Here is a 19,788-nt window from a genome sequence, read left to right on the forward strand (position 1 = left end):
GCAGCCCTCACAAGAAATATCCTCAAGGAGTTCACCTGAGCCAGGGTTTAAATGAACCCAAATCAGATCTTCAGGAAAGAAATCCTATTCTGTACCTCACTCCAGAGACACAGGGCATGGATAATGTTTTTTTCCCTCTGACTGATCTCAAGAGATCAACTTAGAAGAAAACTGAAATATCTTTCTACTAAAAAGAAAGCATACTGCTCAATATCTGTCTTAATTTTAACATTACTGGGAGAAAATGTGTCTGCCTCCTTCTTCATTAAATATATTCTGTAGTAACGTGAGTCTGTTTCTCTTTATTTGTGGAACAGTGGAAGCCTTCATTTCTGCTTTTATCTCACAGTTCTACTCAAAATGCAAATGGAGCTGGGCCATTTAGAAAATGTAATTTAAAAATATGCATATGATCAAAGTAATTAGTTAATTTTAATTTATTTCCTTGCTTGCAGATGTCCTCGAAGGTTACAATGGGACAATTTTTGCATATGGACAGACTTCATCGGGAAAAACGCATACCATGGAGGTAAGAGTGCAGCATGCTGTGACGTCAGGCTCTGGGATGACTGAACAGAATGGTGCTCCCAGCCAAATTTGAGGTGCCATGTGGCTTTTTTACTGGGCAGTAGAGATGATTAAGGGGATGATTATGTTTGGCCAATTTATTGTGTCTCTGAGGAGTTTTAAAATAGTGATGAGTAATAAAATCTCAGAAGTTCAGTATTTAAAAAAATCCTTTGTTAATAGCTCCGTCAAAATAATAATAATAAATTCTATTAAAAAACAATCATCAATAAGTTAAACGGCAATGTAAGTATCCTTGTGGACTGGAGTCCATCCAGTCTGAGGAAGTCTGTTATAAAAATCATTTACCCTAAAGGAGGCCTCAGGGGAAGTGAGTCTCCTCAAAAGAAAGAAAAAACTGTAGGTCAGATAATAAAGAAGTTGACTTAAGGACCAAATTCAGCCCACCGACATATTTTTATTTGGCCTGCACAATGGTGGGTTTTTTTTTTTGTTTTTTTTTTGATTCGTTTGTTTGTTTTTTTAAATATAAAGCAGTGGTTAAAATGGAATGATTTCAAATAATTCTAAGTTTCCAAATTTGCTTGAAAATTCTGAAGATCAAGCAACACCATAATATAAAGTATAAGCTTCACCAAAGCAGGAATCTCCATTGTCTTGTTCCCATTTCTAGTGCCTGGAACAGCGGCTGTCACCTAGGAGGTTTGATAAAATAGTTGTTAAAATGATACCCTCGTGGTGGCCCTGGCCAACCCATGTGTATGGGGCTGGACTCTCCAGTCTGCCCGTTTACTCCGTTTACTCTACGCACACTGTGAGTGAATGTTAATTACACTCAGTATCCTTCCTCGTTAATTTACACACTTGACCCCTCTGGGCGCTTGAGAGTGTGACCCCAGTTCACCTTGTTGGCTGTGAAGCCCTGTGGCTCCAGTCTGTCATCCAGATGAGGCATATCTACAGACAGAATTGGCCCCTTTTACCCCCTTCTCTCCCTGCTTTCTAGTGGACTCCTAGAAGGCCTTCAGGGCCGGATAGCTCTTCAAAAGGCTGGGCCCTCTTGACAGGTGAGGAGAGGTGGGAGGGGGGGTGGGGTAAGATGAATCCTTAATCTTTCAAGCTTAGATTTTTTTCATTTACGGTGCCCTTCTGGGAATATCACTGAGACGGCTGCTACAGAATCAGTTTAGCTCATGAATCATTCCTATTGAAGAGATTTCAAAGGCAGGAGGCCAAAAATCCTCAGGGCTCTGATGTTCTGTTCACACCAATTTCAACTATGGGGTATGACTCTGGGGGATCTCATTTCTGTGGTGTTGACTCACTTTCACCATTCTGCTGGAGACAAAGAGGTTCAGAGACCGCACAGATTAAAGGAAGCACAGATTTATTTACCACATCTTCTAGACAGCAGAACTGCTCTCTGACACCTGAGCTTCATGGGCCCCTCATCTGTGCATCTCATATCCTTCAGTAGGACACCTTGACACACAGGCATGGCTATTCCCGCTCTGCTGCTCCAGCTCATCGCTTGCTTCTCTTACAGGGCCCCAGACCTTTGACCTTCTGGGTGCTAGAAAAGTCGTGGTTATACATTTACTAAGTCCCACCCATGGACAAAAACTCCTGCATAGATCATAAGGCATAGGAAAGAGAGAGCAACTCATGAGGCTATCAATCATTCTTTAGGTTTTTGGAAAATTACCAAATAATATACAAAATAACAACCACTAAAAAAAAAAAAAATACATGATTTAAAATCCTTCAAAATCTTAAGGAATGGTTACAAGAGTGATCTTTTTAGCTTTGGGATTAATTCGTCTTTGGAAAATGTAAAGTTTTTGCTAAATGTCAGATACTTAAATTGTAAACCATCAAAGAAGAGACCTGACCCCAGAGCGAAGGCTTAGTCTGTATTTGTATGTGGGGAGAACACGTGGCTGTAAAATGATGGCAAAGAGGTATGCCAGCAATTTAAAACTAAAGTTGGAGGCATTTCATTAAATCAGAGCATCTCCAGCCCTCTTTGTCCCATGGTGTAAACCCACAATGCCTGTAACAGTGCTGAGGGCCCAGAGGGACTCATGGGGACTGGATTCTGTGCAGATCACTCTCATAGCTGCCCGTATTCTCTCATGTCTTCCTCCTTGTCGGTTTTAAAAGTTCGATTGCAACGAGTTGCTTTTCTTTGTCGTGGGTTTTGGAGACCACATACTCATGCCTACATGAGTGGATGTGAGGACTTTCCTACTGCCACCCCCCTACCGCCCCAACCCCATTTCATCTGGTTTTCTCTGTAGGGTGATTATAGATTGTGGAAAAGGTAGAAGATATTTTAGAGGAAAACAGGAAAGAAGGAGCTCCAAGCTTAAGTCACGGAGACTGTAGGAGAGCAAAAAATCTAGGACCCTGGAATGCAATTAAATTAAAAAAAAATAAAATAAAACTCTGCAGGGTTGCACCCTCTGAAAGGAGGATTTTATGTATTCGGAATTACACATTGAGATCTTTCAAAGGCTTTCGGAAGGGGATGTTAACTCCATGAATGGATGGAGCTGTCACATTTTAAAGCTTTTTTTCCATTTTAATCCCTCCATTTTTGGTTTGACATCCAGTGGTGATTCCATTACCTTCTATTGAGAGGAACAAACAGATAAGCCTACACAAAATTGGAAAGATTAGCTTCTGAAGATGGAGCATTTAAGGCGGATTTTGGTAAAAATATGAAACACTTGATGGTGTCGACGCTAAGCTTGTTGTGCCCTGGGCCCCGGCTTGCGCAGCGAGAGCTCACAGGACTGGCATTGGAGGATCTGCTGGGGCTGCTGGCTGAATGGGGAAGGAAGGCTGACCTTTTGTTCAGTGTGTGATGCTAGGAAGGGCTTCTCTTGGCCCCGTGCCCCACTTTGTAGCCCTCTTCAGCACAGTGATAGAAAAGGTTGGAATTGTACTACTTAGAAGTATGATTATATAGAGGCAAAATATAATCATAACTATTTGTCTGCACCTATGATAAATCAAACTGTTGCAATAAAAGTAAATAAATAAATAATAAAAGGATGGAGACACCCTGTTTTTTCCTTCAGCCCAAAGGGAGACCTGGAAGCCATTGAATGGTGGTGCAGGCAGCCCTGCTGCTGAGCGGAGCCTGTCAGGTGATTTTCAGTGAGTCTGTCTGGATGCATTGGTGCTCCTCTGAGCTGCTAGGCTGCCTGCTTTCCCTTTTTAAGTGTTTCAGAAACCTCTGTCCTTTTTGGGACACCGAGGAGGCAATTGGGGCTGGAACAGAGGGAGTCTTGTTCCATGACCGATGGTCTGGGTCTGATTTCTTCTTTCACACTTGCTCCAAGAAGGTCATGATCAGAAGTGGGGAAAGTTTTTGAAGAGTATTACATAGGATGCAAGTATAAAACATATTTTCCTTTTTTGATTTCTGGGGGAGACAAGATGATGAAGTGGTACATTCCTTTTCTACTCAAGTCCATCCTTAGTTCTCCAACCAACTAAACGTGTCACTGGTCTCTAAAGGGGCATTGTTCTTTCTCAGTTCCTGTACCTTTGTTGTGTAAACTCCCATCTCTTCTCTGCCTACATCCTCTTTGCTCATCCTTAATCTTATTCATCCCTCAGGATTTGGTTTTTCATAAGAAGCCATCCCATATCACTCACCCCAGATGGAGGGAGCTATTCTGTTCTCTGAATAGGCTCTGCTCCTTTACCATGTTTTATTGCCTGAGGTGAATATATGTTGTGTATGTGCATGTGTATTTCATATGCAAGGCAATCAACGTAGAAGCAGTGAAGATCTTTCTCATACACACACACCACACACACACACACACACACACACACACAACACATCAGCACACACGCACCAATCACACTCCACACTACATACACATATACCATACCATACACTACATATGCCACACATGCACACTATATATACACACCACACCATATACACACCACATATCCATGCAGACTACATACCCACACCATACACATCCACATACCATTCACACACACATCCATACACAAGTGTGCACAGATTGTTTGGGCAGACTCAGTTTGCTGAACATAAAGGTCCTTACCACTCTTGGGCTTATGAGCTAGACCCTGCCCCTAAACCTGTGGTAGGTTAGGGATCACTTCTGTCACTATGAGGCCAGGGGTATCATTCCACCTTCTCCAAACGAACATGTGCTTCCCTTTCATGTGATGTTCGAGTGGAGACTTTAGGAAAGCAAAATGGGGAGTGTCTTTGGGTGGGTAACACACAATACAATATACAGACCATGTATTATTGAATTGTACTTTTGAAGCCCATATAATTTTATTAACCAGTATCACCCCAATACATTTAATTTAAAAAGAAAAAGAAAAAAATGGGGAGTGTCCTAGGCTCATTCCTGGTTCTGCCTTGGTTCTTACTCTAACAAAGACAAACAAAGTAATGTCAATACGTTTTCAGCCAGGAATCAATTGGGGATATATCTGTTGAATGGAAAAGCAGCTAGGGAAACAGATTTAAATAAATTATAAAAGATTTTTGGATTATCAATCATTCTTGTTTGGCTGTGGACTACTGAAGAAAAGCTAAAGGATTATGATGAATTATTAAAGAGCTCTGGAGGGAGTGGGTGGGGGACACTTTTCAGACTCTCTGAGTCAGATCGACGCAGTGGTGTCACGACATTTGACCTGACACAGAACTGTGTTTTCACTGTAAATATCATTTCTGCCAGCAGTTTCCACAGTCCACAGAGTATGTGGGGTCCAATATTTGGTTTGTTACATGTTTACAATGGTCTATGTGAAGTAAAGTTACCAACATCTGAGCCTTTTAGTCTCAGTCATTTGGTGCTGTTTCATAAGGTATGTACTAATAGTCTGTGATAGAAATGTTTTTAGCTTGTTCAGATCATGTAAACCCCAACAACTGCTTAATGAGAACTTACTATGAGCTGAATAATATAATGATAACACTTATTATCACTAAGCACATAAATATTGTTTCACTTAAGTTCTACAATAATTCTGTGCAACAGGTACTATACTAATTATGATAAGCAGTGGGGGGAAGTGTGTATGCACTGGTCATCCCTGCCTTTAGAGTGTGTACAGTCAAACTTAAAAACAGTATAAACACATCAAATGACTTAGGATTCTTAAGCAGATGGGGGGCATTCTAGAGAGTAACCCAATTTCCCAGGAAGGAGAGCTTTGCTAGAGGCCAGACGTATCTGAATTCAGCTTTTCTCTTGCTTTTCATAGAGTGGAAGGTCAGGAACCAGGTGCGTGAAGGAGGATTAGTCAAGTGTTCTCTGGCCTGTAGTTGGTGCTGAGTTCACATGACGTTTTGCTTTTGCCAGCTTAGATGTTGGCTTGAAAGTCAGCCTGTCAGGGAGGCACTGTGTGGCGAACCCCTGAAGGAAAAAGAGGATTTGATTGGGAAAAACAAAGCCGATATTCCAGGTATTGGGCAGATTTGGAACAAGGATATGAGTCAAAACTGCAAAGGTCATTGGACATCCCTGGAAAACTAAAGAGCAAACTGGGCTTTGTGCTTTTCTTCCAGTTCTGCTTGTTCCTAAGGTTTTATATTTTTCTAAAGGTCTGAAAAATTCTCTGGGAATATAGTTGCCAATGATCACTTTGGATCTGCAGACCGAACGAAACTTTAGTGTTCATTTGAGTGTTGGCATACACAGCTCTCTAGGAGCTATCCACCCCGGGCCCGTGCTAAGGCCATCGCTAAACACCTCTGGACTTCTTTAGGAATTGCTTTCAGATCCTGTGGCATCTCTTTCTGAAAGTCTTCAGAAGTGGCAAAATCTAGATCTTAAAAATGGATTTAGTGATAGTCCAAATAGCAGAAAAATTAATCTATCCCTCTACCTCTCAGTAATAGAAATAGAAAAAAAGGATAGAAAATAATAAGAATATCATACATGTGGATTTAGGTATTAGAAGTAGCCAAATATTTGGAACAATTAGGGCTGGGAATTACAGATTTTAAAATGAAATTGATAAGAGATGTTCTTGATTGGTTTATAAAATGATACTGAAAGTATTTTTAGAATAAGATTCTTAGGAATTTTTTTAGAAATGATGACATTAATGAAACTATATATGTGTCAATGTTAAGAAATGTTCAATCCCATAGAGAATTTTTATGAGTTTCTTTCAGCCAAACTGATGATGACATATGCCGGAGAGCAAGATCTCAAATGCTCTGGAGAATAACAATTTTGCAGTTTTTTTTTTTTTTTACTGCATTTGAAATTAAGGAGGGAAAGTAAGGAACATTACATGGAGGTGGGGTGAAAGAAAGCAGAGATTGGATTACAGGATAGTTAACAAGGTTATGTGCTCTCTTGAGGGTGGTTATGGCTTATTTCAAAGGTGTGTTAACCTAGATGCACAGAAACAAAGGACAGAGACTGCTTAAGGCAAAGATAAACCTTTTACTAAAAAGTTACTTTCCTGGGGCAGTGACTACGCACCATGACCTGCCCAGTCAGGAATTTATGATTGGGTCACCCTGTGAAGTTACTTTCCATAAAATCCCTTTTTTCATCCACATATGTATTAGCTCCTGAGTTGATTTTATTAAAGTAGATTATCTTGGATTCTTAGGTTCTGGTCAGTTTGTGAAAATTCAAAAATGAAACTTACACTTAGTATGTTATAGTCATATATGCTATATAGTCATATATTCTCCGTCCTTCTCCTTCCTCCCCACCTTCCTACTGACACAGTCACTCCCATACACATTGATTTGTTGCCCTGAGTGGCAGCAGGAAAGAATATTGTGGGACTTCAGATCTGACAGAACAACCTCGTCTTGGCTGGGTAAAAAGACTAACACGTTGAGTTATTCTGCTAACTTCTGGTATGTCGGCCTGTCCAGTAGAGCTCCAAGGAGCAGACAGCCCATGTGTGGATGCCGCATGGAGTTCTGTATGGTCCCCATTCTCTCATGTTTCCCAGCACTCATTAGCACCTGTGTTGTGTTTTTCACCCATTAGGGGAAGCTGCATGACCCTCAACTCATGGGGATCATCCCAAGGATCGCGCACGACATCTTTGACCATATTTATTCCATGGATGAAAACCTGGAGTTTCATATCAAGGTAAGTGCCATCGATTGAGATCCAAGAGAAGAACTAGCCTAAAGTTGTTTTTTAGCTCTCTTTTTATTTTAGACATGGAAAAGACGATCTTATTAAATGACATTCCTGTGGTAGGTAGATCCGTATTTTTTATTTAATGGCTAAGGAATACTTAGCTATCTGGATGGTTTGCTTGAGATAGCAAGATCAGATAAAAATCTTCTTTATATTGGAATCATCTTGATAGTTGCCTGACTTCTACCCTTTACCCTGGAGATTTCTGTAGCTATGACTGGAATGTGTCCATGTTCGGGTTTCTCCAAAATGTGTTTCATGGAACACATTCTTTACATTATTAATAAGTGGGTTACCAAGGAAAATGCTTATGTTGCCTAATAAGCTGGAAAAATGCTGTTGAACAATGTTAAATTTATCACAAGCTTAAATATGTTATCGTGTAATGTGATTCTGCAAAGAAGACATGGAATATATTACCTTTCCCAACTTGACTGTGGACATATCCCGCACACACCCACCCTTCGCCTTGGAGTGTGACAGACTAGTGTTTTGTTGAGAAGTGTTAGGGAAGTGAATTCTCTTTCTCCATCTTTTTTTTCTCTTTCTTAAAACCAGAGCCTGCGTTCTGGCTTAAATTCATAACGTTGGTAATAGGGATATATTCTTTAAAACTTCTTGTAAGTGACTGAAAGCCACTTGTTTAAGCAAGTAGAGAAAGTTATTATAAAATACAGAATCTGATAGCAGGTGTATTGGGGGAGGGGTTGTGGAGAAGCAAGAAATCTAGGTCCTACTTTTCCTTTGTTTTTCTTTTTAACTTAAAAAAAATTGAGATGTAATTCGCAAACCATAAAATTTACCCCTTTAAAGTGTACAACTCGATGGTTTTGAGTCTCGACGATCACTAATTACAGAACATTTTCATCATCCCCCAATTCTGTTCTCTGCCATCTTGCTTACTTTCTTCTTTTTCTTGGTTGGAGAAGGAGGCATCATGGCAGCTCCTGCTCCACATTCCCTTATTTCCAATTCCTAATTCCCAGGGAAGTGGATCACCCGCCCAGGCTGCAGTAGGTGAGGCCCCAGCTCTGATGAGCAGTGTCAGGCATGCAGTGGCTGACTGGGGACGGGGTTAACAACAGCAGGTGGGGCGGAGGAAGGGATAGTTCTAAGAAGATGTGGAGCTGAGCAGGTCAGCCAAGAGGCTGGTCAGCCTTGAAGACTGGGACCTTAGTGCACTAGGCTCACCATTTTAGAGCTGCGGAACTGGAATTTCAAAGGCATAGATCCAGATAGCCAAAGGTACATAGCAAATCATTGGCAGAGTTGAGATTAAACGCCCAATCTGACCAGCTCCACATACAGTGCCTTTTTACTTATTTCTGCTAAATACCTTTCCTGAAGTACATAAAAACAAGGCAATAACTGTTTGCCAGTGATAAATTACATCTGGCAAATCTTTTTCCTTACAATTCCCTTTTCTGACTAAAGTGGCTTCTTGCCAGGGTTCTTTATATCTAAGGGTACAGAAGCTTGTTGCTTTGATGGGATCAAGATTTAGGAGCTTAGTGCATCTTTAAGGCTGTTTGTATGTAAATACCTCAAACTACTGTAGGGTTCTTATGGGATAATCCTGGAGTAAGACGTTAAACCAATTACTGCCCTCAAAATAGTCTTGCATTAGAATCTTATGAAGATAAGAAAAGCCTCAGCCTGAAGGGAGAGGAGAGGAGGAACAACACCTTGGTTTCTAGGGCTGAATTTTACTGTTCCTGTTTCCGATCTGCATTTGTAGTTATGTCTACTGTTTCATAAATAATGGTCATAAGTGGGCAAGTTAGCTATTATTGACTACTTCGTATTTTGAACTGAGGAGCGACAGGCCTAATTAAGAAAAAGAGGCTCGATTAAGGCAATATTGAAAATCTGTTCCTTAAAGCGGGTCCCACGGAGGTTTTAAACGTTATTTCTGAACTTGCTATTGCTACATGCCAAACAGTGCCTATTTATTTTTCTTTTACCTGGTCTCACAGAGTACTTGAAGTGACAAAAATAGCAAAATCAACCCCCCATTCCCCCCCAAAAAACAGCCAGTAATTGCTGTGGTAAAAAGAAATTAGCGAATCAGAATTCTCTTTCTACTTATATTAAATGTGGACAGAATTCTAATTGCCACATTTGCTAATATCTAGTTCATGAATGCTCTTTAGTTGTAATTAATTTTCCCTGTAATCTGTGTAAATGAGTGCACGTGTTTAAGATCTCAAAGATAATGGAAATGTCTTAATGAAAGCCAGACAATTCTGGAATACGTAGAATGGGTTGGAACCAAGGTTGAGCAGGCTGCAGGAAGGGCTGTGTTAGAGAGAGGTGTCTGAGATTGAGACCAAACAGACCCATAGGATTCCGGGAGCAGCAGCAGTACATCTTTTGAAGGACAGGTAGGTGTGTCTACACAGATGAGGCTTAGTGACTGGGGAGTTTGAGGGACAATCAAACAGGCAAGGAGACAGGCAACATGAAGAGGATGTCCAGCTATAGATTCTAGGGTTAGAAGCCAGGACCCCAGGTCTCAGGAAAACTAGGAAGTCAGGAGTTTCCATGCTGAGATGCAGACAAAAGATAATGAGCTGAGGCGGAAATAGATTAGGACCGATGCCAGGTTTCGGAGTCTACACTTGCTGCCCCAACTAGAGGCAGGACTGGTCCAGAGCTGGGATGTGGAGATGAAGTTTCACCTGTAGTCACACCTCAACTTTACAACTACTTTTTTCAACCTTTTTAAAACAACTTTTTTGTCCATTCTTTTGTTTAGATTTCCAAAACACCCATGAAGGAGAGAAAATTTTATCTGGGAGGCAAAAGGCAGCTGTAGACAGAACGCAGAATCCTAGAGGGAATTTTTTACGTCATCAAGTCTAATGGCTTCATTTGACAGAAGGAAAATTGAGGCCTAGGATATTGGTTACATGTGAATTAAATTTTCAAGCTCATATTTCGTTAAAGTTGTTCTCAGAGGTTAGCTTTCATGTGAATCACCTGGGGAGTCTAGAAGCTGAGTTTTAGGTCCTATTTTGGAGATTCTGTTTCAGGAGGACTGTTCTCAGGTTCAGGGCTCTGCGATTTAAACAAACGCTATGGGAGATGCTGACGTAGGCAGTGCTGGGACTGAGGTTTGAGAATGATTAATTGGAAGGCTTCCTTTCCCTCTCACAGTTTAATTGCCTTTCATTAAATCACATTTTGTTCAAATCCTTCCTGGACTCTAAACCTGCCACCATCATGATTTCTCTCCCAGTTACCTTGCTGAGCTCTCATAGTTCCCAGCAAAGTGCCTTTACCTTGCCTCTCCCCACTTCTTCCTTCATGTAAATGTTTGGACCATGCTCTAGCTCTGGTCTGTTAAGGCTGTCAATATCATTCATAAGGTGAGGCCTGCTGATTTTTGACAATTACTTGTAAAGGACGTTTGTTTAATTCCAGCTGATGTCATACCTGGAAGTTTGCTTGGTGTTCATCTAAGGTAAAAGCTAGAGTCCACCTGTAAGTGGCTGTCTAGCACATGATCTAAATAACATCTGAATCAAACCATAGGGAGCTGTGACGTGTGAGGACAGGGAGTAGCCCGAGCTGAGCAGGGACTCATTGAGCAAGTTGACGAGGCAGGAGGCAGGAGGACATAGGAGGGTGAGCTGGAGCTCTGCACTCTGGGACTCTGAATCTTTGCTTTGGATTCCTTATACTTCTTAGCTAATGTGTGACAAAACACTTTTATAAGTTCTAAAAATGATGTTTTTGTAACATAGGGTGACATTTCTGTTTCAAACTCAATTTGCTTTTAACAGGTTTCCTATTTTGAGATCTACTTGGACAAAATCAGGGACTTACTCGATGGTGAGTAGTAACCTGAATGCTTGTTCTTTATTTGTTCTGTAACTAAAGTCTAGAGAGGATGAAATAATTTAAAGCGCTTCTGCTTAAAGAATTAATAAAGATTTATAGAGATGTTCTCTTGCCTTCAGGCTGTCTGCTTATTCTCAGCCAAGGCTTAAATTTCCATGAGAGATTAGAATTGCTTATCTTCTGTAACAGTTTCTATTTTTTCCTCCAATACAGGGTCTTTAACTTTTCTTTTCTTCTTTGTATGTCTTCATTATCTCTATAGTATCCAAGACAAACTTGGCTGTTCATGAAGATAAAAACAGAGTCCCGTATGTAAAGGTATGAGGAAAACTTGGTTGACGATGCAATTGATTTCTCTTCAGTCATTCTCATAATAATTATTACATAAGATGCCCAGAGTATTATCTATATGAAGTGCATATAGATATTTAATCATATTCCTTATGTTTACAATACATCTGATTAAAAAAACTGACAATTTCTTCAGTCATCTCTCTTTGTGAATGTATCACAGATGTCTAATCACATGAGGGAAGAATTGTAGAAGTGAACAAACATTTACTATTCACATTTAAATAGGCTTTGGTATTGAGTACAATCGTTTATGCTTTGCTGTTAGGCGAAGCCTATTATAGCATTATGTCTAGCACTTCAAAGCATCTAATTAAAATCAGTGTCTAGATGGTAATAAATAAAGATGGAAGGCCAAACACAACTTCATCCATTTCTTTTTCTGCCATTGATTTTCTTCTTTATTTCTGTCTGCACTGCTGCTGAGTTTGAATCTGTGCTAAAAAACCCAAGGAAGTCGGCATTTCTTTTCTGTTTTTTTTTTTTTTCTGAGTTTCCTAGGGGCTGCTCAGATTTCTTTTTAATGTATAATTCGAGCCTAAGGCAAGGAGAAAAAGTTGTCAGATCCACATTGCAGCCTTTCTCTTGATTTGCACATCCAGAAGAAAAGTGGGAATATGTTTAGCTGTTTGAAAATATTATTGCTTTTCAATTTTTTAATGGTGAACCCGAACTGACTCTGCTGCAGGGGTGCACTGAGCGGTTTGTGTCCAGCCCCGAGGAAGTCATGGATGTGATAGATGAAGGCAAAGCAAACCGACACGTGGCTGTAACAAGTAAGCATGGTGTGGTGTTTCCTCCCCTCTAATTTAGGATGCAAGTGTCTGCCTACCCACCAGGAGGGGTGGGTTATGAGGTCTAAGTAAAACAATGCACAGGAAGCGGTTGGAAAGCAGTGTCCGGAGCAAACACACAAGGGATGTGCAGTGAGTGTGTCTAGGAGGTCGTGGGGAGCAGCGCCTCCTGCTTTCCAGGGAACTCTTAGAGATCCTGGGTGAGACTCCGTGGACCCTGGTAAGAGCCTAAGACCGAACATGGGCAAATAACCAACCAACAAGCCAAAGAGGGGAAACTAAGCTTCTAAGTTTATTAATTTTAACTATGTTATTGTTCAGTTTCTTTTTTAAATCCAAACCAAGGAATTCTATATGCCAGTCACACACATGGAAAGAAAACCGTACTAGATTTCTGCCCTCTGTATAAAAGGAAAAGAAGCAGAGCTTTATTGAAAACTTTTTGATGCTGTGTCTATAACAAACACATTCAGGCCAGCTTGTTTACCTTGTGGTTTCTTCCTTAGCATGGTGCACATCTCAGGGAAGCAGGTCATATGGTATTAGAACAGCAGAGTTCAATGAAAAGATGTCTTATTCAGAGGGATATAGAAAAATGAGAGTGTGTTCATATAAAGAGAAGCTGAATGAACTTATGATTTCTAGCTTGGAAGGATTTCTAGCTTGGAAGAGAAAAAAAATCTGGTGAGGATGTGTGGACAGTGCAGTATTTCTTAACATTTTCGAAGTGCTGACGTTAAGATAGTCAGCTCTCTTGATTTGATCAAATGGCTAGACCACCCAGAATTGTGGAAGCTGCAGGGAGGCAGATCTTGACCTGCCTCAAGAACTTTCTCATCTTTATAGCTGCCCCAGTTAACACCTGCTATCCAGAGAAGTAGTGAGTTCTCTGTATGTTGTAGAAGAGATTCAAGTATTGATTGGTTGACTAGTCTCTGTAAGTCTCTTCCACCCAAGGTTCTATGATTCTGTGATTTAGCACTGTAATTCTCAACTTTTTCTCTACCCTGACAGACATCATATGATATTCACATATGTGTCAAATTTCATAGGTAAGCCTAGACCTGCAAACAGTATAGGTTAAACCTCACTTTCTCTCTTGCTTACAACACACACTCATACGTGAAGGAAGGAAAGACTCATATTCTTATAACAATAACATGTCATTCATAAAGAAGTTATTTGCTTGGTTTCTTAAGCTAGTCATGAATTATTCATGGTATAATTGACAGTTCATCTTGGCCCCTTGGTTCAGAACTGTTGGTCTAGAACATTGCTATTTTTCTGGTAGGAAAATGGAAATATAGTTTTCTAAATTATTGTGGTAAAATATGGATAACATAAAATTCACCATTTAAACAATTTTCAGTGTACAATTTAGTGGCACTAAGTATATTCACAGTATTGTACAACCATCACTACTCTCCATTTCCAGAATTTTTTAATATCACAGAGTGAAACTCTATACCCATTGAATAATAATCCCCCATACTCCTCTGTCCAGCCCCTAGTACCCACTGTTCTACTTTATGTCTCAGTGATTTTGACAACTCTAATTTCTACTCATATAAGAATGATACAAATCCTTTTATCACTTGCTTATTTCATTTAGCACAGTGTCCTCAAGCTTTGCCCATGTTGTAGCATGTGTCAGGATATTTTACTTTTAAAAAGCGGAATAATATTGCATTGTACGTATATAACACATTTTATTTATCCATTCATCCATAGATAAGACATTTGTGTTGCTTCCACCTTTTGAGTATTATAAATAGTTCTACTATGAACCTGGATATATAAATACCCATTCAAGTTTCTGCTTTCAGTTCTTTTGGGTGTAATACTAGAATTGCTGTGTCATAAGGTAGTTATACTTTTAATTTTTTTAAGAAACTACCATGTTATTTTCCATAGCAGCACTATTTTATATTCCCACCAATAGTGCACAAGAATTTCAATTTTTCCATATCCTTGTCAACACTTGTTATTTTCTGGGGTTTTTTGTTTGTTTGTTTTTTTGTTTTTTTAATAGCCATCCTAATGGGTGTGAAGTGATGATATCTCAATGTGGTTCATGTACCTAATGATTAGTGATGTTGAGCATCTATTTATGTGGTTATAAGTCATTTATACATGTTTGGAGAAATGTCTACTCAAGTCCTTTGCTCCTTTTTTAATTTGAGTTGTTTGTTTTGTTGTCGTTGTTGATTTTTAGATCTTTATATATTGTGGATATCAATCCCTTATCTCAGTGGTCCCCAAGCTTTTTGGCACCAGGGACCTGTGCTCCTGTGAGAATATGATGCCTGATGATCTGAGGTGGAGCTGAGGCAGTGATGCTAGCACTGGGGAACGGCTGCAAATACAGATGAAGCTTTGCTCACTGGCCCTCCCCTCACCTCCTACTGTGCGGCCGGGTTCCTAACAGGCCACAGACTGGTACTGGTCTGTAGCTCGGGAGTTAGGGACCACTGCCTTATCAGATATATTATCTGTAAATATTTTCTCTTATTCTGAGGGTTGCCTTTTCACTCTTTTGATAGTGTCCTTTTATGCACAAAAGTTTTTAATTTTGATGGGGTCCAATTTATCTATTTTTTTCTTTTGTTGCTTGTGTTGTTGATGTCATATCTAAGAAATCATTGCCAAATCCAGTATCATGAAGCTTTTCTCCTGTGTTTTCTTCTAAGGTTTTATAGTTTTAGCTTTTACATTTAGGTCTTTGATCCTTTTGTAGTTATTTTTTATATATGGCCTAAGGTAAAAGTTCAACTTTTTTTTCTTTCCATGTAGATAGCTAGTTTTCTCAACACCATGTGGTGAAGAGACTGGCCTTTCCCATTGAATAGTCTTGACACTCTTGTCGAAAATTATTTGACTCTATTATATGAGGGTTTAAAGTATGTGTAAGTATAGTTGGTGTACAATCTTATGTTGGTTATATTAGTTTCAGGTGTACAATATAGTGATTTGACATTTTTATACCTTACAGTGTGATCACCTCATTAATTCTAATAATCATCTGTCACGGTGCAAACTTATCACAATATTATTAACTATATTCCCCTTCTCCTTTCACCTATACCTCCACCCGCTGCCTTCTACTAACCATCCCTTTGGTCTTTGTTTCTATGAGTCCATTTTTGTTTTGTTTTGTTTTGTTTTTAGATTCCACATATAAGTGAAACCATACAGTATTTGTCTTTCTTTTCCTGACTTATTTCACTTAGCAAAGTACCCTCTGGGTCCATCCATGTTGTTGCAAATGGCAAGATTTCATTCTTTTTTATTGCTGCATAATATTCTATTGTGTGTGTGTGTGTGCATGTGCCACATTTTCAACAAAACAAATAGGCAACCCACTGAATGGGAAAATATATTTGCAAATGAGATATTTGATAAGGGGTTGATATCCAAAATATATAAGAAACCATACAACTCAAGAACAAATAAATAATCGGTCTGACTGAAAAATGGGCAGAGGACATGAAAAGACTTTTCTCCAAAGAAGACATACAGATGGCCAATAGACACATGAAAAGATGTTCAGTATCACTAATCATCATGGAAACGCAAATCAAAACCACGACGAGATACCTCTCATGTCAGTCAGAATGGCTGTTACCAAAAAGTCAACAAACAATACGTGTTTGCGAGGATGTGGAGAAAGTGTAGTTGCACTGTGGGTATGGAAAATAATATAGAGGGTCCTCAAAAAACTAAAAATGGATATACCATATGACCCAGCAATCACACTTCTCAGTATATACTCAAAGAAAACGAAAACACTAATTTGAAAAGATACATGAAACCCTCTGTGCAGCATTATTTACAATAGCCAAGATGTGGAAGCAACCTAGGTGTCTACTGATAGATGGATGGCTAAAGAAGATGTGATATATATACGTAATTTAGTTAAGTTTTGAAACAAATAAATATGAGACCTCCAATTTTGTTCTTTTTAAAGATTATTTTGGCTATTCTGGGTCCCTTGAGATTCCATATGAATTTTAGGATGGACTTTTCTATATCTACAAAAACATCACTTAGATTTTGATAGAGATTACATTGAATCCGTTGATCACTTTTGGTAGTATTGTCATCTTAACAATAGTTAAGTCTTCCATTCCATGAACAGGCAGTGTCTTCCCATTTATTTGTGTCTTCTTTAGTTTCTTTTACCAACATTCTGTGGTTTTCTGTACTTAATTCTTGCTTCCTTTGTTAAGTTTACTCCTAAGTATCTTATTATTTTATTTCTACTTTGTTTTCCTAATTTTTTTTGCATTGTTCATTATTAGTACATAAAAATGCAACTTTTTATGTGTTGCTTTTGTATCTTGCAATTTTGCTGAATTTATTTATTAGTTCTAATATTTTTTTGGTGGAATCTTTAGGGTTTTTTCCATATAATCTGGTAAGATGGTTTTAAGACATGATTGCTGGTAGGGGTTGAATAAGATCATCACTGGGGTCTCTGCCTACTTGGAGAACAAAGAAAGGGGGTCAAAAAGATTTTTATTTCCAGTGCTTGGTCCTAATGGAGCATATTTAATCTTGGAGACCTTCTGTGTACTTTGCATGGATTATAGAAGGGTGTCTTAATTTATAATACTTCCTTAAAGTTTATGATATTACTGATAAGGCAAGACTGACACATGTGAAGAAGATAGAACACATCAGGTACTAACCATGATGATAATACCTGAGGGAATTAAAATGAGGCAGTGGAGGGAGCTATGAACTCTTCAAGGAGAAAGTCGAGCTGGCTGGGGATTTTGGAGGATGGGGCTTCGGGCAGAGCTAGAGAATCTGATATCTTAAACCATCGACTAAGATTTTAGATTAATCTCTTTGCCACTTAAAGATATTTTAAATCTTTCTTTTTTAGAATGAGCATTGTTTTTAAGAAGTGGTCTCTGATAATTTTTGAAATTGTCTGGAGTTTCTTTAAAAAACGGAGCTATTAGGCATAATTTGTTGTGCTTTTTAGATGAGAGAGGCTTGCTACCTAAATTTATGTGTTCTTTGTAGAGCAGTAAACTATTTTTCTTTTCAGACATGAATGAACACAGCTCTAGAAGTCACAGTATCTTCCTGATTAATATTAAACAAGAGAATGTAGAGACTGAAAAAAAACTCAGTGGGAAGCTTTATCTAGTTGATTTGGCTGGGAGCGAAAAGGTAATTGGTTCTTTATTTGTATTAGCTATAATTTTCCCCTGTTATTTGCTTCACTGTGCAATGGTATAATTTTTATGCCTTTCTATTTCCTGGTTTTAAAGAGCTTTTAAAATTTCTGATGTTGCGTCGAGATGTTATTAAATTTAACCTTCGTTTCCCTGCTCGCTCTTTTCTGGTCCTGAAGTCCCCTATTCATGTCACAGGAGGTGCTTTGAATGCCAACTCTGATTTATGCTTTATAGGCTCTGATGATGACATTAGGGAAATGTCGGTGTGGACTTAGCCTGGCAAAGTCAGCCTTGCAAATGCAGGAGGGACGTGTACTCCTGAGAAAAGGAAAGATCTCCGTGTTGTACTAGGCACCAATAGGCCAGGAAAAGGCTTTGTGTTGGAATGCAGCCGTCCTGCCTCTGCACGTGTGTTTGCTGATAGGAAATCTGGAACGTGAGGCTCTCCCCACATTCCCTGCTCCTCTCTGCACCGGGCACGGAGACCTTGTCTCTCGTGGGTGGCCTGGCCTCACTTCCTTTAGGCTGTGAGGCCTGTAGCTAGTGTTTTAGCCCCAGCCCCAGCCCTCCTCTGGTTTAAGTCAGGGCTCTTGTTAGGCATCTGTATCCTGTCCCATGCTCTCCCAGGCACCGGCTGAGGACACACTTCAGACCAAATAGGCTTCCCAAACCTCCTACCCGCCCCTTCCAGCCTCACTTCCATGGCATCACTGGAGCTCCTGCTGCCACACCCTGGCTTGGGGGCCTTGTCCCCCTCCGGTCGACATCACAGAGCAAGTCCATGTGCACAATCGCATATGGCATCCATCATCACTGACATTGTGCTCAGTGTCCCCATCAGGGCTATTAGCCCTGAAGCTTGGTCAGTATCCCAAACTGTAATTGATTCCCACTTAACCGCACCCACTGCTGAGTTGCTGGACGCCGTTATGGCCACTAACATCCATGTAAGTAACAGCTACTTAAATTGTTCTCCTATACACCTTCGTAAAGCCATGAGCAGAAAATCAGCTGGATATTCTTGGTTTAACTGGTATGGGCTTGTGACTTTAATAAACAGACATCCACCAGAATGAGAGTACAAAGCAGCATTGCTTAGTTCTAGACCCACTTTGCTGCCGCTCCAACTGTAAGGGTCCAGACGAGGAGCCCATTGGCCCCTTCACTCTTCCCAAGTTTGCCCTCTTTCCTTTTAGAGCACAGGAGGAATATTTAGGACATAAATGCGGTCGAAGAAATGCTAACTGCTGGCAGTTCAGAGAGGAGGCCTGTCCTCTGCACAGGGTTAGTGGTTCTTGCTAACGGTATTTACGAGGCATTTTTAAGTTATGGTTCTGCACATTGTTCCTTTCGCTCACATCTGTTTTCCTTTGCCCTGGATATATCTACATGAATATGTCAGTGTGATCTAGTAGGACAGAACTCTGGGCTTTAGTCCTCGACTCCCTTAAATGGTGTTTTTCCCAGGGGCTGGCAATTTGATCTCTTGGAGCTTCAATTTTCTTTGTCTGTAAAAGGGAGGTGATTGTACCTGTCGTGCATTATTTCATGGAGTTAAGACGCTCGAATATGAAAGCAACAATGCCATGTGAATAGACATTATTATTTGTGGCCTAGCAGCTGTATTATTTCTCTATCTGTAAGCAGAGGCGCCCATACACACAATTCCCAGAGAGATGAGAATCTATCCTATTTGAAAAGAATCTTTCCCTGGACATGCATTCCTCTCTATTGTTAGGAATTTCTCCCTTATACATAATTGAAACCTGTCTTTGTGCAAGTTATTTCCTCGTTTTTCTTTCTTTAGAGAGCAGCTGCTTACCCTGTGTCGGTCGTCCAGTCAGCAGAGCTATGAATCATGTTGAGTTCCCCTTTTTCTAACAT

The 19,788-nt window shown here is 39.8% G+C and overlaps 1 protein-coding gene across 3 annotated transcripts in view; it reads left to right on the forward strand.

The window, feature by feature from the left end:
- The window catches only part of KIF5C (kinesin family member 5C), a 143,645-nt gene that overhangs the window by 49,356 nt on the left and 74,501 nt on the right, over positions 1-19,788 (forward strand). For all 3 annotated transcript variants that reach the window (XM_015596694.2, XM_006921056.3, XM_015596693.2), the window contains exons 3-8: positions 456-529; positions 7,563-7,667; positions 11,510-11,558; positions 11,830-11,885; positions 12,607-12,694; positions 17,772-17,896. In XM_015596694.2, the coding sequence (XP_015452180.1) occupies positions 456-529; positions 7,563-7,667; positions 11,510-11,558; positions 11,830-11,885; positions 12,607-12,694; positions 17,772-17,896 (497 nt within the window). The remainder of the gene's footprint in view (positions 1-455; positions 530-7,562; positions 7,668-11,509; positions 11,559-11,829; positions 11,886-12,606; positions 12,695-17,771; positions 17,897-19,788) is intronic.

The sequence above is a fragment of the Pteropus alecto genome, unplaced genomic scaffold (genome assembly GCF_000325575.1).
Source record: "Pteropus alecto unplaced genomic scaffold, ASM32557v1 scaffold3, whole genome shotgun sequence".
NCBI classification, from domain to species: Eukaryota; Metazoa; Chordata; class Mammalia; order Chiroptera; family Pteropodidae; genus Pteropus; species Pteropus alecto.